Below are 21,550 nucleotides of genomic sequence, written 5' to 3'. Positions count from 1 at the left end.
CTCCGAAAGTTAATAGTATAATGAATTAATTTTATTATTATTAGTTTTGAATTTAAAGCTATTTAATTGAAACTAAAAATTAAGCCTCAGTATTCTTAACTTCCTATATACATGAACTGAAATGACAACTATTTTTTTTAGGATGTGTAGTGCCTTTTGGGCAAATATTTCATCCATCAGTATTTGCCCAAATAATCACATTTAATCTTGACATCGCCGTTAAATCGCACGATTTAAGCCCCACTTACACGGCTCGATACCTTGCATGCAATATTTGATACATTGATAACTACGGAGTATAATTAATTCAGTCGGCCGACAAAATACTAATGTAGTGAATGATCCTTTACTATCGTATTTTCACGGAAACGCGCGAACGTGTTATGCTATTTCAGTCAGTCTCAGTACAAAAAGTACTGAAGTAGCATGACAAATACGAACGTTTCCGAGAAAATAAGATGGCAATGGATTGTTCACAATGTTCACTACATCTGTACCGCAGTGTATCGAAAATCGCATGTAAGTTCTTGACCCGTCTAAATGGGGTGTTATGCTTGGTTATGTTGGGTTGAACGCTCACCTGGTGTCTCTCGAGTAGCGCCTCGGCGCCGGTGACGTCATTGGCGAGCTCGTCCGAGCTGACGAGAGCCATCATGGAGTTGATCCACGCCATCAGGTCGCGGTAGTCGGAGAGGAAGCTGGAACAACATGCGAGTGTTAGGAAGGTTCAGCTGGTGTTACGTTTTGGTCACTATATTTGTAAGCGCCACTTGCACCGTCCCACTAATCCGAGGTTAACCGGTTAAACCGTTAATCCAGTGTCAAATTGTACTGGTATCCATGGTAACTCCAGATTTAACCGGTTAACCCCGGGTTAGTGGAATGGTGCAAGTGGCCCTAAGAGGAGAGGAGGTGTATTTCTAAGAGGAGATAACAACACTATATTTAAAATATTATTTTGTTTTAAGGCAAAAATATTCATGTGTTGAAACCCTCACATTTTGAAATATTTCCAACAGTTCGGCGATGGAATTATAAAAAGACACCGCACTTCCGTGCTTTTTAACTCATGCTTGCCTAGCAACGAACTAGAATAACTATAGAAGTCTAACTAGAGCTCCAACAAAAAGACCCCACGGGAATTGTGCAGCGATCGATTCAACTGTACCGCGCGCAGTTTGACATCACGCTTCTAAGCAGATGCTGCCCCCTACACTTCATCTATCTGTCATCTACTTATGTATTAAGAGCTTCGTCTAATCCTAGTATGTAAAGACTCACCGTTGCAGGTCGTAAGAGTCGAGCAGCTTCTCCTTCCTGGCGTTGGCGCGCGCCTGCAGCTGCTGCCAGGCCTCGTTGATCTCGCGCTGCTTGCTGTAGGTGGCGTCGGCCGAGTCGCCGTGCGTCGACATCAGCCGGTTGGCGGTCTCGTCGAGCGACCGGATCTTGTCGCCGAGAGCGGCTAGGTCGCGCTCCAAGCCCTCGTGCTTGCCTGGTGGATGAATAAGTTTTAGTACAAGATTCTGCCAAAAAACGTTACAAAGAACAACGTCACAATATCATCAACACAAAAGTGGTCGTGCGAATCGAATCTGAACAAAATTAAGTTAAAGTTACCAGCATAAGCAATAAGATGTACCTAAATAAGTTAGCAATTAATTAGGCAATTAGCTAAGTCTACCCATCTATGTTTAAGGGAGTTCCCTCTGCCAACAAAGTGCCCTGCAGTTTGGCAGAAGAAAAACATCTTTAAAATAGGGTTTATTTCACCTGAATAAATGATTTATTTATTTATTTATTTTTTTTTTTTTAACAAAACTGCTTGTATATAAATGCAAGCCCGAAGTGTGTATTCCGTAAGCCCTCCAGTTCAGATTCACAGAGGCAAGTTGTACAAAGAAACCCGTCTTGAAACAGCAATTAAGCTTGTGAGACACCGAAAATGTAACTTGCAGGTACGGTTTTTCCAGTAAACAATTCGTGAAGGCTTTTATGTGAAGGCTTGGGAACATGAGGAAAGCTTACGTTGCAGCGTCTGCACGGAGCGCAGATCCTTGCCGAGGTCGTCGGTGGCGAGCGCGGCCTCCTTCTCCGCGATCCAGTCTTTGGTCTCGTCGACGTCGCGGTGGAAGCGCTGCACCTCGTGAGCCGAGCCGAGCTGAGCGGCGCGCTCTGACGTCAGTTGTTGGAGAGACGTCCATTTGGAATTCAGCTCCTGTTACGACAGATATATTTTAGTAAATTTACTGGTCAAATATGTGATAATACTTTTGTATTGACCCCTGAAAGTTACGCAGGTATTGCACATCAGCAAGTTGGTACAATAACCCTGCTTTGTGTTATATGTCTTAACGAAAATGTTTTTTTTAAACCATTCCTATCATACTGCGACAACGAATAACTAACGATTTAACGAAACATGCCCCCAAGAAGATAGTAAACCTAGTAAAGACCTTTGAACGCGTGCAGTACGCTATTCGTCAATATTTAGTCTAGCACTGGACGTCTTACTTTAGCGGTATATCCAGCCTAACTCTGGCCAGGTTGGGCACGTACAGTCAGTACAAACGGTAGTAATCCGTCTCTTTCACTCGTGGTGTTAAAATGTGAATAAAGCTGCTGCAGGCTTCTCGAAGTGACAGCCACTCCACCGCTGCCTAGGGAGCTTGAAAGATTAGTGTAGGCCTTCTGGTCCCACCTGCATCTGGGTTTTGATCTTGAGCGCAGCCTCCGTCTGCCCGACTCAGCTGCACGGCGATCTCGTTCATCTCTGCGAGGCGAACCTCGTTGGCGCGCAGGTCGTTCTGTCCTGTTCTACTGGTCATGCTGTCTCACCTGCATCTGGGTCTTGATCTTGAGCGCGGCCTCCGTCTGCCCGACAGTCATCAGCTGCACGGCGATCTCGTTCATCTCGGCGAGGCGGACCTCGTTGGCGCGCAGGTCGTTCTGGAAGTCGTCGAACTTCTTCTGCATCACCTCCACCTGCTCCAGGTCCTCGCCGACGTCTTGGACTTGGGCGTGCATTTCCTGTGGACGAACGTGGACGTTTAGACTGGACGGGGATTATGGCGAGGGATGTCTTACTAATAAAATATTAAAAAAAATTTAGTAATGTCAGAGTATCTCACCAGGCCCCTGTTTCACCAACGTGACAGGTGCGACGAATTGTAAAATCACTGTTGCTGACGTCACAGGCATCCATGGGCTACGGTTACCGCTTACCATCGGGCGGGCCGTATTCCTGTTTGCCACCATCATTGTATTATTAAAAAAAACTTTATGATATCGGAAAAAAACAGATATTTCTCTTGCTAAGTTTATGACAATTGTCACAAGAAACACTACAATTGTCACGAAATTCGGACATATAACTCATTACCTGTCAAGAATTACCTACAATTCTTCTAAATCTTTGACAATTGTCAGAAACTTCGCAGGAGAAATATCTGTTTTTTTCCGATATAATAAAGTTTTTTAAATAATACAATGATGGTGGCAAACAGGAATACGGCCCGCCCGATGGTAAGTGGTAATCGTAGCCCATGGATGCCTGTGACGTCAGCAACAGTGATTTTACAATTCGCCGCACCTGTCACCGATGTGAAATTGGGGCCTGATGGTATAGTATAGGCTATGTGCGAAGTTGGTGGAACTATTATTCATATGATCTTTAGGAGGCAGAGTTTTAGTTTGACACTGTAACTTTTTAAGCCAACACAACAGTCATCTTTCTAGTATTTTCAAAAATACTAAAAGAGTAGAGTTCGTTACATTTCCTACTCCAACCTGAGAGCATTTTAGAGAAGTCCGCCCAGCAGAGTGGGACGTAGTGTGTGTCTCACCTTATAGACAATCCCACTACGTGTCCTGGCTGAAGACTTGATGTGTGTGATAGCATCCAGCCTTCATCGCTGGAGGCGTAGATCTATTTTGCTTTAGTATATGACATCTACGCGTAGAACTGCGACCCCTACACAAAAGAAACTGCTTCCTGAAGTGTAGGTTAGGTTAGGTTTCAGTTTATAGTTATTACCTTGTCCTTGATCCAAGTGTGGAGTTCGGCAGCCTCGCGGACGAGGACGTACGCCTTGACGGTCTCGTTGAGCTTGTTCTGACGCTCGCGCGCCAGGCCCAGCAGGTTGTCATACTGACCCTCGATCTACGAACAAACAGCTCAAATTTGAATATGGACGACACAATTGTAAAATTATTGATGAAATGTCACATTATGCGGCGACCACCGATCCGCAAGCGATTAGCTAATCCAATCTTCATGGGCAATCGTTTTCTCTTATAGAAAATACTAGCCAGCAGAGTGAATATTCACGATTGATGTGCATCTCTTACATTTACACGCAAGGTCGATCGCCGGCCGCTTTCTCGCCGCTGGTCGCACAGCTTAAATATATTGTCTCGTATCTTAGTGGCTTGCAATTTTAATACAGTAAATTATTCTTGTTTGGTATTACATGCAAGAACAAAAACTCAGCAATAAGGCTGAAATGACTTCGGCTTGCCAAACGAGATCGCTGACGTTGGATCTCGTACTGTCTTGAATACGAGTACTCTGCTGTTCATATTGCAAAAGACTAAACTGACTACCAGCGATAGTAGACCCTATTCTGTTACGCAATAAGATTTTGATTCAATTAACCCTTCAACAGGCTGACAGTTCAAATATGACAATCGAATGTCAATCTTACTCATTGAAAATAGAACACATGTTTGAAGTGCCGTATGTGGGAAATATATATCCCTTAGCCTGAAAAAGGGTTAACTAGTATGATGAGTGTACCTGGTTCTGTCGGGCCGCGATGGAGCTGGAGTCGGCCAAGTTCTGCTGCGACGAGGACAGCCCCGCGTCGATCTTCTTCACGTAGGCAGCCGGCACGAAGCCCTGCCGGTCGTTCACCTCCACCTTCCACCAGTCCTGGATAACGGGACAATTTTAAACATTGTTGTTTATCTGCACCTGTACGGATATGATGGCCGTTCTTGTCTAAGTGACGGCGTGATAAAACGGTGTCCGTCGCTTTCTATCCCATGGTGTTAAAAAGTGACAGTTATTTTATCACGTGGATAAAGCCATCCATAATACGCCAGCTGATAGATCACTATGTTTTCTCAACAGCACTATACGGAAATCATAAAAAAAGAAACAAAACACTCACACTCCTCTTACAAACATTCTCGATCAACAAACAACACAGCCACGATAAAACTATCATTATCACTAAGATAACTAAACTAATATCACAGTGAATTACAATAAGTTATGCGATAAGTTCCCGCTACATTTTGGAGCGGGCGCCTCGACGGCCGAGCGAGCACTGGCGCGTTACGTGAATTCGGGGCTGGTTGGAGGCAGATAAATTGACAATTAGGCTAGGATACGTTTAGATCGGGGCAGTTTAGTGCGGACTAGGTTTACATGCAAATTATTTTTTTACATCAAGACTGTACTTAAATTCTAACAGCTTAAAAATCAACGTATTATTTTGGTAAATAAGTTAATTTGTATTAGGCATATGTCGGCTTGTAACTAAAACCAAACTAAAACTATATGTAATTTTTTCAAAAAGGGCACTAAGGTGAAGGCGTGTTTAAAACAATGAGATACACAGGTCAAAGGTCGTCTTACAAAATCTAGCGAGCCGATCGCAAAAACGACAGAAATCACATATGTGTAATCTCTATATCTATCATGTTTAATAGCAACCCATTTAAAATAAAGGGGTCTATAATCTGTATTTTTTTTTAATTATAAGTCACTACGCCATACATTTTCTAAATTACCGTTTCATACTATTTCTTATGGACCTTCATAGTTTCTTCATTCGGAAATGAAAACAGAGATAAAATCCTTAACAAATAATTAAATTTCAATATGAATGTCCCCTTACATCTCGTCACGGCGGTCAGTAATATTATTGACAACGAATTAGCACGTCTACTCGTACACATTTAACTGGTGATCGGTGGACTTTATCTCAATGCAATAGGGCTCATGTTCGGCCAATTTACTGTGGCGACGACGATGTTTACATTAAAAATACGATAATTCACATGCGGCATGTTTTATACATGCATACAGATTCTGTATCCAGTGTTACAAGATAATGTTTTACATAGGGTTTTTCAGGAGTAAACTATTTCAATATGTTCGTTTTTTACCAATCTGACCTGATATGACATCACAATTATTCTACATCTATTAAATGAGTACATCTTGAAACTTAATGTTATTTATTTCAATATTTTCTTTAATGTGGTAATGATAAGGAAACTAGTATATTTACGATAGTTGTTAATTGAGTTTTTTGGTTGTGCGAATTTGTATCCGAACATAACACAATATGACCGCGACTGTACGTAGAGAGACTGCACTGTACGTAGTACGACGCCGTACGTCAAAGTAAGCGAGTTTTGACAAGATTTTTTAAATGATAATAATAATAATGTCAGATGCAGAAGGCGGTAATTTTGGACACGGCGCGTATAGTCGCTATCAGATATATTCCAGCAGCCAAGGTGCTCTCAAATATCTGAACACGCCTCTATTGTCAAGGCGTTAGAGTGCGTCTTTAGATATTTTTGAGCACCTCCGGCGCTCTGATATATCTGATGGCGACTGTACGTCGATTCCTCACTCTGCGGCCCTGACCACCGGTAGCTTGGACCCTGCCCCGCTGCCGGCGGCACCCTAGGTTAGGTTTTTTATAATGTTTTTATATATTTTTGTAATGTTTTGTAAGTGTTTTTATATTTTACTTTTATACTCACATTGTAAAATCCTAACCTAAGACCCTAATAAAGTAGATAATATAAATGTTTCTAAAATGCCATTTTGTTTTAATTACAGTACGGTTAAAAATGTAGATAACAAGTTGCGGTAACTGATACGTATACGTCTTAGCACCTTAGCAGTGATACTGATAGTGTTATCTATCATTTGTTTAACGGTTCATAGTAAATTACGCGTATAAAATACTTCAGAGTATATTTATTTATTTCATAGTATAGATTCAATTGTTTTTTAGTTCAAGGGCAATAAACTTGCCACGCGTGTTTATGATTAGACAAAGTGCTGCTCTCTACATTTCACGTACGTTTTCTTGTGCGTTCTTCCATGTTATGGGCTACATTGGAAGCTGAAACTTGAATTTTACACTTCGCTTCAATAAAGAGAGGGCTCTTTGTGCTGCCTCCTACAGTTCACACTAAAAATAAATGCCAATATGTAGACATACCTTGTTGTTCGAGTTGAGTAGGGTGAGCACATCGCCGCGCTTCATGGAGACCTCGCGCGGACTCTTCTCCGCGTAGTCGTACAGGGCGACCACACACTCCTTGCCCGACACGTCCACCACGGGGGACTCTTGTTGCTGCGTACCAACATTACGTTAGGTTGGTATTCCACCTGTCCACTGTGTATTTTGTCTCACATTTTGCTCAATGAGAGAGTGAGACGCAATGACATTGGACCAATATATTGGATAGATGGAATACCACCCTTAGATAATATAAGTGTAAAAGCAGTGGCGTAGTGTGAACTAATCTAGCCGTGAGCGAAGTCGCATCTGCGAGGCCCTTTGCTTTCAACGTGTATTCCCAAGGAAATAAAAAGGGTGGGCTCCCGCAGGACCTTAAGTACGAGGCCGTGGCGTGGGCGGGAGGCCACTTTGTCCACGTATAGCTACGCCAATACGCCACTGTAACTTTATACAAATTGGTGCCGTTGTAAAATCTGTTACAAACTAATCAATTCATCATCTTATCCTTGGAGAACTTAAGTAAAAAACAAGTTGAAAAGGATTCTGGCTTCTTTTAACTACATATGACAGCAGAAAGAGTCCTCGTTCTATACTCGTCGTCATGTTGCTAAGTTTGCGCCATCAAAGTATTCTAAACCTAAAAAAAGTAAGACAACTTACCCTGCACGAGTTGGCCTGCTCCCTCAAGCTCTTGATAGTGTTTCCAAACGCCTCAAGATCCGAGAGGAGTGCTTCGTGTTTCTTGAGGAGGGCCTCTGAGGAGTCCTCGTCTTTCCCGTAGTCTTGAGTGTTGGCCATTGGCTCCTTTTCGCGCATCCAGGATTCCGCTTCGTTGGCATCGGCGAAGTACTGCTGCGCTTGGAGCGAGTCCTCCAGGTCTTGCTTGCGCTGTTGGGGTGATGCAGTGATTAGTACAGAATATAGGGGACGTGTAGCGCCTCTTTGAACAACACGCCTACCGCTGGAACACACGACGGTATAATTACATTATAAAAAGAAAATAAGTACCACTTTCACCATTCCACTAACCCGGGGTTAACCGGTTAAACCTGGAGTTACCATGGTACAATTTGACACTGGGTCAACGATCTAACCGCTTAACCTCGGGCTAGTGGGTTGGTGCCAGTGGCCCTAAGAGTGGCAAATTCATAACGTTACCTACTCATCATATTTAACCCGCCGCCGAAACCCCGTGCCGTGCCACCGAAATAATTTTTAGCTTGTATGATTTTATTGTATGTATGTTAGTTTGTAAGGTATGTATCTATTGGGCCTTAGTTGCCTTATAATAAATGAGATTTGATTTGATTTATGTGCATATACGACTAAAAATCAGTTGTTTTTTATGAACTAAACCAAGTTCATTTACTTATCGGTACAAAAAAGTGTTCAATTTCTTTTATATTCTGATTAATATTCTGACAATAAACATTGTTATGAAGAAGATAATACCGTCTCAGTTTTTATGAGCACCTGGTAATTTATAACATAAATAAAAATCTTATAATCTTATCGCGCGTAGCGTTATGCTAATTTTGTGCACGCGGATTGAGGACACTTGAGGTCATTCTTGTTTATTAAATTCAATAGTACACCTACTCGTTTCTGATCCCCTGGTACTTGGCTGCACCTTACTGCAACTTGCACCAAATGCATACAGATATCCCCTTATTCATAAACGCGACAAGCTTCAATTAGCTAATAATCTTATGTCTTTATCGGTCATTTTGAATTATGGTTTGTAAGAAAGAGACAACACATAATTTAAGTAAATCAGGGCCGTAAAGTTATATGAATAAGGGGGATAGTATTTAATTTATAATGTATTTAATTAGGTATGTTTATCGATAAGGATCTCAATATCTAGCCGCCCAGAGATCTATAAAATGGTATTCCATTTCATTGAATACCTTTTTATAGGTCTCTTTGGCCTTTTATAGGTACCTGGAGAGCCTTCTCCTGCAGCTGCGTCCACTGCTGGTGCAGTTGCTGAAGCCTAGCGCCGATCTCATCAGCAGCGAAGTGCCCCGCGTCCCGCAGCGCAGCGCCCGCGGCCCGTACGGCTTCTACTCGGGTCTCGTGCTGTGCCATCTCGCCCATGACCGCTTGGTGTTTCTTCATCAGGTTCTGGACGCCGATGAGGTCGCGGCCTGTGTGAAAAAGTAATAGATTGGAAATTTTGATTGATTTTAATTCAAACATGAAAATATTCTTACAATTTTTTTTCGATTTCTCCCCCGTTGCAGCTAAAAGGGGTTAGAAATTACTATTAAAGTTGTAGTAAGATTTCCACAAAAACAATGAATGTACCTCGGTTGGTGGACGCGATGATGGGCTCCTTCTCCCGGATCCAGGCGGCCTCGTCGTCCAGGTCTCGGAACAGCTGCTGCGCCTGCAGGGAGTCGAGCAGGCGGCGCTTGCGGACCGCCATCGGCTTGTCCAGGGCTGTGTAGCGCGCCACCAGAGCGTCCTAGGTAATCATAATTAACATTATTTAATGCCTTTATCCAGTGTCTTTCAAGCACAATTATTAAGTAAATTGTTACAACTATCTGAACAATATGATCTGATGCTTTTTAAGGCATACTGCCAAACTTTCTACACCAGCAGTCTGTGGACCAACTATACCCAAAGAGCGTACAATACCCTTCGAATATTGTATAATAACCTGTTCCGGGCGATGGTGGGGCTTCCTCGTTACTGCAGCGCGTCAGGCATGTTTGCCGACGCGCACATTGATGACTTCTATGTGCTCATGCGCAACAAAGTCGCGTCGCTCATCAGACGGGTTAGGGGAAGCCCCAACAGTCTCCTACAGGTCGTGGCCGGGAGGCAGGACAGCGCCGTGCTCGGCAGGTTTAACGAGCTGCATGCTCCGATTGTGCGTGCGCCTCGGTGAACCGCTCGCACGGCTGTCATGCAGGGCTTTTAGTTTTAGATTTTTTGTTATTTAAGTAATACTAACCCATTTTAGCTGTAGTACTGTAGTAGTAGTAGTTTAGTATTAATAATTTTAGTTTTTTAGTTTTTAGTTGTAATTTTAGTTTATATTTGTTATTTTAAGTACGTACTAACAATACTATGGACCTTGTTGTCTGAAAATAAACGCATTTTTTTTTTTTTTTTTTTAATAGACTAAGCACGATTGCGTCGAGTGAAAGAGTATGAACTTACTCTCTTAGCCTTGATGTTGTCGGCGTCGAAGTGTCCCTTCTCGATGAACTGCTCGGCCTGCGTGCGGATAGCGTCGATGCGTTCAGCGTGGGAGCCGACGTCAGCCTCTAGGAGAGCGTGCTTCTTTTGCAGGTTCTGCACGCTGGTCAGGTCCTGAAATAGTGTGATGATATTAGAAGTCTATAATAGTGACATGTTTGATCATAATCTTAATAGAAAGCTTCGTAACGCCCCGTATAGATGTTAGTACCTTGCCGTAGTCCTCGCTCAGAAGCTGTCCCTCCACCTCAGAGAGCCAGAGCTCGATGTCTTCGACGGCGCGGTTGTACTGCTGTTGCTGCGACGCTTCTTGCAGCTTGCTGCCCTTCAGCTCGGACGCGGCGGCCAAACGCTCCCAGAGTCCGGCTAGCTCGCCGAGGCGGGACTCGATTTGAGCTGTGCGCAGATAAAGAATAGTTATACTCTGGCAAGCCATGTTTTCCAGTAAAACCGAAAAGTGTAGGCGCGCAAGATAGATCTCATATACAATTTTTAAATGGACTATTTCTACTGACAAGTTTGCTTGCCAGATTTGCAAAGGCTACATATGTTGTATTGGATATCTAGAAAAAGTTATTTACTCGAAGTGTCCCTAAGTTCGGAAAAAAATGACTTAGTTTTATATATAACACAGCCCTAAAAATACTTCTTAGTCTTTTGAGTCCAGAATCGAAACTTTTTCAGAGTCGAATTCTTGACTCAAAAGGACTTGTTATAAATTTCCAAGGTCACAAGAATAAGAGTTAAGAAATTTGTCGCTATTTATAAATTGTATATGTATCTGAACAGTGAACTGTATGCAGGAAAATTAGGTTTAAAAAAGTTATGAAAAATGTTCGGAAGAGTTGATCAAGTTTTAACTTACAGATAAACAAATCAGTCGCATAGATGTGGTCTCCAATGCCTGGAAATATTGACCAACGATGCTCCTCTCCTGAAAGTACCAGGCAAACATGATCGACGAAGAGACTCACGCTTAGCGAAATGCTCCTGCTCTAACAGGTCGCGTCCCACGGCGGTGATCTCGTCCACTCTCGGCTTGTTCGCCTGGAGCTCCTGCTCGAAGTTCTGGTGCTTCTGGACCTTGCCGTTCAGGTTGGTCGGGTCGAGGTAGGAGTCAATTGCGAACTATTTACCAACGACTCCTCTCCTGAAAGTACCAGGCAAACATGATTGACGAAAAGACTCACGCTTAGCGAAATGCTCCTGCTCTAACAGGTCGCGTCCCACGGCGGTGATCTCGTCCACTCTCGGCTTGTTCGCCTGCAGCTCCTGCTCGAAGTTCTGGTGCTTCTGGACCTTGCCGTTCAGGTTGGTCGGGTCCAGGTAGGAGTCGTCGGTGGCGAACTTGAGCTTCTCGTTGATCCAGCCTGTTGGGGAATGGTTGGTCAATGAGCGTATTTGAAAACTTCTGATACAAATGTATTTTTTGTTACAAGCTTTTATCGCTGACGCTGACTGTAGATACTTTTCTGTCGACAAACAACTAATACTCATCGAGACTAATTTAGCTTGCAAGATTTGACGCGATCGTAATACATTGCAAGTTGAATAAAAGGAAAGGGCTTACCCTTGGTCTCATCGCAGTCCCTCTCAAACTGCTGGTACTTGTAAGCGTCTTCCAGCAGTTCACGGCGTTGGTTAGACTTCTCAAACAGGGCTGCGCGGCGCTCCAACAGCTAGACGAAATTAATATCATATTGGTTATGTTGTTTATCTAAAAAAGGGTTGATAAATGGAAAACAATTTGGTCCTTCAGATATAAAATTTCAACACAATCACCAATCAGTCTAGAGTATGTAACTCCAGACTCAACTCAGATAGTTGACATGGACCATGACCATGGACATGGATGGGACCAAATTGTGAATAAAAGTGACGCGCGCATCGTGAGTACGAAAAGCGTACGGCAGGTGACATCACAGGCCGCACAGCTGCGCTAAAATGATTGGAAGGAATCTAAATATACCATCTCCCTGGGCAACGTCGTCGGCCGCGTAGTGTTGTCCCTCGATCTGCTTGGATGCGAACTCGTCCGACGCCTTGATCTTCTCCTCCTGACCTACGAGCGACTCCCAAGTCTAGCTTAGTTTCTGTTATCACACGTACCATCCTCTGAGCTATAACGTCTTGGACTTTCACTTGTCAAGAGTAGAGTTTCTCTCGACCGTCGAGTCGAGTGACTGAGCTTACGTCTAGCTTAGTTTTCAAACGTACCATCTCCCTCCTCTGAGCCACGTCGTCGGCCGCGTAGTGTTGTCCCTCGATCAGCTTGGAAGCGAACTCGTCCAACGCCTTGATCTTCTCCTCCTGGGCGGCGAGGGACTTCTCAAAGTCTTCGTGTTTCTTCAGCAGAGCCTCGACAGAGTCCAGGGAGTCTCCGACGTCCTCGTTGGCAAGGAAAGCCTGGACGAAAGATATGTTTAGAGATGTGTTTGGAAGTTGACACTATAACTCTCAAAGATATTAGATATAAATTAATAAATGTAGATTATTTACTTATTTTATGCATAAAATATTGTAGTAGCATTTTAAATTAAAAAAAAAAATACATTCGTGCTATGTTCAGATATAAGTTCCTTTTTTTTTACTACCACTTTTCAGTAAGTTTACCAAGGTCCGTTCCAAAAGTGCACCCATTGTATTACTTGTAATATAAGATTGCTGTACTCTGTATTGCTGTGTCAGTATTGAACATTTTTGGCCGGTTCTTCTCCAATTACAAATTAATAAAGAAGCATTCATTTATGATTGGCGAGATTAGCGCAGGAAGGAGAAAAATGCCGCTGTCTTGCATCGGAGGCCTAGTCTCATTGTCGGACACTGACCCAACGGAGTAAGTGTAAAAGTATTATTTGGTGTAACAGACCTCCTGCTTGTGCATCCAGGCGTCCGCCTGCTCCGTGTCGCGGTAGAACAGCTGCAGGTCCATGCACTGCAGGTACAGCACGCGCCGCTGCTCCCACAACTGCTGGAGGGCGCTGCTCTCGCGCTCCAGGGCTTCGAGGGCCGACGACACCTCGGAGGAGGCGCGGTGGCCGCTGTCCACGAGCGCCTGGCCGGCGGTCGCGCATGCGCGGATCACGTCTTCCCGCGCGTCCATCTCACCCTGCAATGTTTTGCTGGTTTAGTATAGTTGAATAAGAGAGAAGTGGTGCTGAATGGTAAGAGAGTGAGTACACTCACAATCAATACGACAAGACTTGTGTAGTAGGTACTGTAACATCGTCGTGTAAGACGATGTATAGACTAATGTATTGTAGATAGATTTGAATAGATGTCGTGATCCATTTTAAGTCCTAAAAGACAGCTGCGAAGTTTACAGATTGACCTGTATGTCATTGGGTGTCATTTCGATGAAAAAATATCCTCTTCAATGGTAATAGTTAGGGAGGCGAATAGGGGAATTTTCGGCAATACTCGAGCGTGGCAGTTTAAGATATGAGAGATACCTTAGACCTAATAGAACAACCTTGTAAAGTATTTAGCTCTATATGTAGTGACGCGCGCCTAGGATAGACGATCAGATTAGTAAAAAAAAATGGATAGTCTGAAATACTCGAGCGCGTCAGATTAAGATATTGGGGGTTGATTTTAGTGTTTAAAGACTAAATTTAACTAATCTGACGATAAGTCCTTGACGCCGTCGAGTTATAGGGTCGCGAACTTGTAAAAAAAAACGTTAATCCGGCATTCTCGAGCGCGATTTTTTTTATTTTTATTTTGAAGAATATAATCTAAAACTTACTAAAAATACAAAATCTGCCGGTTTCCGCATGACCGGAAGTGTGGAGGAGCCATTTCGTCTTCCTAAGAACGCGTTGCGGCATATAAGTCGCGAACGATACATTTTACAAAAAAAAAAGTTTAAATAAACAAAAAAGGTAATTTTATTTTACACAAAAAACGTCTCTTTACATTTTTGTCCAAAGTTAAAACTTTTTGACTTGAAGCATCATAAAATCGGTCAGATTAAGAGAACCCACCAACATTTTTGTCAGATTAAAAAAATATGCTTTCAGGATACCGAGATAAACCTCCCCTATGAAAATCTGACGCGCTCGAGTATTTCAAAAAAACTTTTTTTTTTTGCATTTTCAAAAATTCATCGTAACTTATCGTCACGCCGAAATCGTCAGTTTTTTTAAAGGAAGCTTCCTTGGGGCCTACTTAACACCCCTTCCGAAAATCTGACGCGCTCGAGTAATTTTTTTTTTTTGCATTTTTGACTACTTTATATGCCTACCCCCACCACGCGCTCGAGAATGCCCAAGTAACTGTTTTTTTTAACATTTTTGAAAAACCGTACACGCCAAACCCACCGCTAAAATGGTTTTTACCATACGAGCTTTTTTTTTCGAAATTATTTTATCTTTCGATTTTGATAGGTCTCGACGGCGCCGTTGAATTACGCCATTTAGCTACCTCGCCTCCCTAACTATAAGTTGAGTTTAACAGTGTAACAGTTTATTAAACTAAGTGTCAATAACTCATGAATATAGGTTTTATCTCTCTAGGAGCGTTAACAGCAGGTTGAAAGAGTCTAATGCGGGTTTACCACCCCCTAGTCTACAGAAGACCAAAGTCGGTGAGTGTGACGGTACCTTATGCTCCTGGTGGCGTTCCAGCAGCGCCTCAGCGCCGGGCACGTCCTTGGCGAGGTCGTCGGCGGCGATCAGCGCGCGGATGTCGCTCACCCACGACACCAGGTCCCTGTAGTCGGCGAGGAAACGGTGCAGGGCGTGGGAGGACTCCAGCTCGCTTCTGCGCTCCTGGTGGGCGAGATATATAATATTAGAAGTTATTTAGTTTAAGAATAAATTTAATTAAAAAAAAAGAATACATAATGATGATAGTATAGAATGCCATATAAAAATGTAACGGAAAACTCTACTATACTGTAAAACGTAATTCAAGGCCAAAAAAAGTGAGACAATGTTGCCATTGCAATAATTTGTTTGTAAAATTGTAAATTCCTTTTGATAAATAATCACGCTAAGATAATTTATTCATTAGTAATTTTACTCCTACTATTTAAAAAAGTACTTTTATTTATTTATTTTTACATAAATACAAGACGCGCTAGTAAAAAAGTGGCAACATTTCTTACTTTTTTTGGTCTTGAATTACGTTTTGCAGTATAAACTCTATTACTAAACTAAACTCTACTACTACTAAACTCTTAAATCATAACGAAATTATGATAAATTATGACAAAACCTCGTCACCATTACATTCTGACAGCGCGTCATGCGGTGGCCGCTCTTATCGCTCATGACAGTCATCGTATATCTTGATATATAGCACATTTGCTCCATAAGAGACGGAGGTTGAATAATTGTTAATCATTAAGTTCCCCTGGTGTCTTGTAAACATACCTGTTGTACAAGCCAAAACTAATTTGGCTCGTAGTTAAGGTAAAACTTTGGTACGCTGGTGGTGGTGGAATGTCGCCGGACAGTAACTAGCAGCTTCAACGACTGACAGCCCGCCTGTATCCGGACTACACTACACGTCTACACGCTGGTGGGAATAAAGACCAAGTTCGCAAGTACACGCTTACCTTGGCCTTGTGGACCAGCTTCTGCCAGGCGGCGGTGATCTCGTCCCGCTTGGCGTGGATGGCGGGGGCGTGGTCGGTATGTATGGCGGCCAGACGAGCGGCCTCACCGTCCAGGGTCGACACCTTGTCTTCTAGAGCTGCTAGGTCACGCTCTACGCCTTCGTGCTTGCGCTAAAGAATTACCAAATATTTGTATTTCCGGTGGTTACACGAGTAAAAAATGTCTTCATTATTACAATGGTACAACTGTGGCATTTGAATTCAGTAATGTTCTTAAAGAAAGTAAATTGATTTCTTTAAGTAGCTTTATAGGTAGCATCTGGTTGAGCTATGGTCATACATGACAAATTGTATCATTATAAGTATGCATTTTACAAGAGAATTATGGTTATCATAATTATGGTAATATTGAAAATAAAGGAATATCTCGGTATAGGCGTTTTATGTTTCCTTTTACTCCAAAAAAGCAAAATATTCTTTGATATAACTCATCCATTATTCGGATCCACGAATGTTTTACCTTCATATGCAAAATATTATTGAAGTGGATTGTTAACTTGCTACTATATCTTACCTGTAAAGTCTGGACGGTGGCCAGATCCCTGCCATAGTCATCAGATCCCAGCACCACGTCCTTCTCCGAGATCCAGGCGATGGTCTCGTCAGCGTCGCGGTTGAAACGCTGGATCTCGTGGGCGCCGAACAGGCGCTCTTGACGCATGAGCGCCATTTGACGGAGGCGCTGCCAAGCTTCGTTGAGTTCCTGTGTGATATTGGTGCGTTAGTCATGGTTGCCTGTTACTTTTGAAAATACTGCGGCAATGTTTTTGTACACACAATGTTTGAAGTTCTTTCTGTTTTAGACATATCTGCATGGACCGAGGAAAATCATTCTAACCTTCATAAGAAATATAATTGATTGGTATCTTCTATACTAACAAGACTTAGTCCTGGATCTGATATCGACATTTAATTCCGTTCGTAAGAAAAAAAAACTGCTGAAGCTGTCCAGGTGTTACTTACATCCTTGCGCTTGACGATGGTCTCCCGCTCAGGGTGGCCCTCCAGCACCAGGCGCTCGGCCAGCTGGTTGACCTCGGTCACGCGGTACTCCTGGGCGGCCATGTCCTTCTGGAACTCGTCGAACTTGCGCTGGAGGACCTCGACGTGCTCCAGGTCGGAGCCGAACTCTTCGGCGTTCACGAAGGTTTCCTGAATTAGAACAATTACTTTAGTGCACAGTTTTTACAGAAGGATATAATAGACAGATCAAATAATGAAATGTTTCAATAAAGATCAGATTAGGTCTCACTTTGTCATGGATCCAGAACTGAACCAGGGACCAACGCCTGCTGCAGCTTAATGCCCTTCTCAGCGAATCAAGACAACAGCAACTCCATACGGTGCAGCACATCCAACCACCTATAAAGTTTCCGCTCCGAGCAGTTCCTAATAAATACTCCAGTAGAAACTGACCTTGTCATGGATCCAGAACATGACCTCATCGCAGTGCCTCAAGAAATGAACCAGCACCAGCGCCTGCTGAAGCTTCATGGCCTTCTCAGCATATGTGGATAACAGCAGCTCGTATAGACGGTGCAACTTAACCTACAAGTCTTCTGGTGGTTGCTGGTAGATACTGAACTTGTCATGGATCCAGAACATGACCTAATCGCATTGCCTCAAGAAATGAACCAGCACCAACGCCTGCTGAAGCATTTTGGTCTTCTCAGCATGTACGGATAACATCAGGTCCTATAGACGGTGCAACTTAACCTACATACAGTCTTCTAGTGGTTGCTGGTAGATACTGACCTTGTCATGGATCCAGAACATGACCTCGTTGCAGTGCCTCAAAAACTGGCACCAGCGCCTGCTGAAGCGTCTTGGTCTTCTCAGCATGTGTGGATAACAGCAGCTCCTATAGACAGTGCAACTTAACCTACAAACAATCTTCTAGTGGTTGCTGGTAGATACTGACCTTGTCATGAATCCAGAACATGACCTCATCGCAGTGCCTCAAAAAGTCAAAAACTGCACTAGCACCAGCGCCTGCTGAAGCTTCATGGCCTTCTCAGCATATGTGGATAACAGCAGCTCGTATAGACGGTGCAACTTAACCTACAAGTCTTCTGGTGGTTGCTGGTAGATACTGAACTTGTCATGGATCCAGAACATGACCTCATCGCAGTGCCTCAAGAAATGAACCAGCACCAACGCCTGCTGAAGCATCTTGGTCTTCTCAGCATGTACGGATAACATCAGGTCCTATAGACGGTGCAACTTAACCTACATACAGTCTTCTAGTGGTTGCTGGTAGATACTGACCTTGTCATGGATCCAGAACATGACCTCGTTGCAGTGCCTCAAAAACTGGCACCAGCGCCTGCTGAAGCGTCTTGGTCTTCTCAGCATGTGTGGATAACAGCAGCTCCTATAGACAGTGCAACTTAACCTACAAACAATCTTCTAGTGGTTGCTGGTAGATACTGACCTTGTCATGAATCCAGAACATGACCTCATCGCAGTGCCTCAAAAAGTCAAAAACTGCACTAGCACCAGCGCCTGCTGAAGCTTCATGGCCTTCTCAGCATATGTGGATAACAGCAGCTCGTATAGACGGTGCAACTTAACCTACAAGTCTTCTGGTGGTTGCTGGTAGATACTGAACTTGTCATGGATCCAGAACATGACCTCATCGCAGTGCCTCAAGAAATGAACCAGCACCAACGCCTGCTGAAGCATCTTGGTCTTCTCAGCATGTACGGATAACATCAGGTCCTATAGACGGTGCAACTTAACCTACATACAGTCTTCTAGTGGTTGCTGGTAGATACTGACCTTGTCATGGATCCAGAACATGACCTCGTTGCAGTGCCTCAAAAACTGGCACCAGCGCCTGCTGAAGCGTCTTGGTCTTCTCAGCATGTGTGGATAACAGCAGCTCCTATAGACAGTGCAACTTAACCTACAAACAGTCTTCTAGTGGTTGCTGGTAGATACTGACCTTGTCATGAATCCAGAACATGACCTCATCGCAGTGCCTCAAAAACTGCACTAGCACCAGCGCCTGCTGAAGCTTCATGCCCTTCTCAGCGAGCCGAGACAACAGCAGCTCCCACAGACGGTGCAACTCGTCCAGACGCCTCCTGATGGTTTCGGAGGCGAAGTGGTTGCTGGTGATCATCTCGCTGCCGGTGTTGTCGAGGACCACGATCGCGTTGGAGTGCGCGGCCACTTCGGCTTCGAAGGCTTGGTGCTTCTGGATCTTGGCCTGATGAAAAGAAGAGGTTATGATTTGTTGATTGTCTTATGTTCATTATTGAACTAATGTCATTATTATTACCACGTATTTATGGTTTATTTAATAAGTACAAAATATACATTTTTAAATGAGAACATAAACCGCACAAAAGTACTGAAAAAGTGGTGGAAAAGACTTGGGAATATTCTGGTAATTGGAATAGTTGAACACTAGTGGTACAGTCAAGTGTAAAAAATATGGGTGCCCATATCATACTCAAAAATATTTCCCATAGCTTTTATGTCGGCGAATTAAGAACTATGGGACATATTTTTGAGTAAGTTGTGTGCACCCACATTTTTACACTTGACTGTACCTGAAGGTTGGTGGGACCTTTGTAGCTCTCATCGCTGGCCGCCTGCAGCTCCTGGATCCACCACTCGAGCTCGTCGTCGACCTTGAAGTACTGGAAGCGCCTAGCCTTCCAGCTCTTCAACAGCTGTTTGAATAAGTACCTGCAGGTTGGTGGGATCTTTGTAGCTCTCATCGCTGGCCGCCTGCAGCTCCTGGATGCACTACTCGAGCTGGTCGTCGAACTTGAAGTACTGGAAACGCCTAGCCTTCCAGCGCTTCAACAGCTGTTTGTATAAGTACCTGCAGGTTGGTGGGATCTTTGTAGCTCTCATCGCTGCCTGCCTTCAGCTTCTCCTGGATCCAGGACTCGAGCTTGTCGCTGTACTTGTAATACTGGAACCGCCTAGCCTTCCAGCTCTTCAACAGCTGTTTGTATAAGTACCTGCAGGTTGGTGGGATCTTTGTAGCTCTCATCGCTGGCCGCCTGCAGCTTCTCCTGGATCCAGGACTCAAGCTCGTCGGCGTCGCGCTTGAAGTACTGGAAGCGCCTGGAGTCTTCGAGCTTCTCGCGCTTGGCGCGCGCCTCCTGCTTGAAGTCTTCATAGCGGTTGAGCACCTGGGCGGATATTTAGGTGTTAGTTAGGGTTCATAACAAAGAATTAGTTGGTGTTTTGATATACTTGGGCGGATCAAGTTTTTTTATGTTTTTATTCTGTCCATCCAAGGGATAATATAAAAGTGATAAATTTTGTTAAAAGAAATGCTATCACCTCATCTATTCGGAAAAGGGCTTTTTCTTCCCTACTAGGAGGGATCAGAGCGGCACTTTTCTTCCCTGCTAGTAGGGATCAATTGTATATTTTTTTAAACATCTTTATTTTCTCATAGGTGATGTGAAAAGCAGTATGTGTCACATGGTAGCAAAATAATTTCCATCTCAATACTTCAATCCTTCGCTTCGTTTAGGATTCAATATACGCCCTCGCGATAAATGTCATTTTGATCCCTTATGACACAATCTACTATTTCTTCCCTGCTAGGAGGGATCAAAGTTACACTTTTCTGTTCTAGGACATTTTGTTGCCAGAATAAAATATTAACACAGTAAAATATTAATATAGTATGCAAACAATCAATTACAATGGCGACTGTAAAATATCTGTTATTAAACCTGTTCACGGCGCTCCTGAATGTCCTCGGCTGTTTCGAGGATCTTCACCTCCTTGGGCGGTGGGATCTGCTCCATGGTGGATGCGTCAATTCAACTGCAACAACAGCAACAATGTAATAAATGACAATAAACTTATTGATTGAAACCAGTGTTCATATAACCGCAGCTAAAATCTACAGTTTTCAGAAAAGATCACAAGTAATTCGACTGCCATATTATCCATGATAAAAAGTAAAGAATAAGATCAACATAGATGCAAGTCGTGACTTATCGCACTTGTATCACGTGCTAATTAAAAAAAAACTCCGTATTAGTGTCACACTGCATTTTAGGAGCATCATCATTGAGACCTCAAAACGTAAAAGCTTAATAGCTCTTCGACACTTAACATGTTCTATGGTGCACCAATTAGTGTGAAAGTTTCTGTTGCAAACTGAATCTTCTCGCGTTAGGATAAGATTCAGTTTTAAGTGCGCGAAGTATTTGCGTGCTTAAATACTGCAGTGCGACACATCCGCAGAATTTAAAACTATAAATAAACGAGATGTATTTAAATAGTGCCTGGAATACATGGTAAAAGTAATATCGTACAAGTCTCATAGAAACCCGAGAGACATACTAAAAACGATTACTATAAAATTTGTAAGTTTAATAATTTAATAAATTACTAAATATACTTGTTTTTTTTGCTGTTTATTAGTCCCGTGAGCCAGGGAACATTACAAAGATTG

General features: G+C 43.2%; 1 protein-coding gene across 1 annotated transcript in view; it reads right to left on the bottom strand.

Moving 5' to 3' along the window:
* LOC134678193 (spectrin alpha chain) overlaps positions 1-21,550 on the bottom strand; it is a 47,395-nt gene that overhangs the window by 20,527 nt on the left and 5,318 nt on the right. Inside the window, exons 2-24 of the mRNA XM_063536654.1 lie at positions 20,820-20,913; positions 20,091-20,264; positions 19,058-19,324; positions 17,074-17,262; positions 16,625-16,813; positions 16,051-16,221; positions 15,092-15,259; positions 13,357-13,596; positions 12,705-12,893; positions 12,058-12,166; positions 11,678-11,857; positions 10,699-10,883; positions 10,449-10,601; positions 9,585-9,744; positions 9,219-9,424; positions 7,935-8,162; positions 7,251-7,385; positions 4,796-4,930; positions 4,034-4,159; positions 2,836-3,027; positions 2,026-2,215; positions 1,282-1,492; positions 581-698 (exon numbers count right to left, since the gene is read on the bottom strand). Coding sequence (XP_063392724.1) covers positions 581-698; positions 1,282-1,492; positions 2,026-2,215; positions 2,836-3,027; positions 4,034-4,159; positions 4,796-4,930; positions 7,251-7,385; positions 7,935-8,162; positions 9,219-9,424; positions 9,585-9,744; positions 10,449-10,601; positions 10,699-10,883; positions 11,678-11,857; positions 12,058-12,166; positions 12,705-12,893; positions 13,357-13,596; positions 15,092-15,259; positions 16,051-16,221; positions 16,625-16,813; positions 17,074-17,262; positions 19,058-19,324; positions 20,091-20,264; positions 20,820-20,894 — 3,990 coding nt within the window. The 5' untranslated portion in view covers positions 20,895-20,913. The remainder of the gene's footprint in view (positions 1-580; positions 699-1,281; positions 1,493-2,025; positions 2,216-2,835; positions 3,028-4,033; positions 4,160-4,795; positions 4,931-7,250; positions 7,386-7,934; positions 8,163-9,218; positions 9,425-9,584; positions 9,745-10,448; positions 10,602-10,698; positions 10,884-11,677; positions 11,858-12,057; positions 12,167-12,704; positions 12,894-13,356; positions 13,597-15,091; positions 15,260-16,050; positions 16,222-16,624; positions 16,814-17,073; positions 17,263-19,057; positions 19,325-20,090; positions 20,265-20,819; positions 20,914-21,550) is intronic.

Source organism: Cydia fagiglandana, chromosome Z (genome assembly GCF_963556715.1).
Source record: "Cydia fagiglandana chromosome Z, ilCydFagi1.1, whole genome shotgun sequence".
In the NCBI taxonomy this organism is placed as follows: Eukaryota; Metazoa; Arthropoda; class Insecta; order Lepidoptera; family Tortricidae; genus Cydia; species Cydia fagiglandana.
The sequence above is the reverse complement of the archived record's forward strand: the minus strand, read 5'-3'. Positions and strand labels throughout refer to the sequence as shown.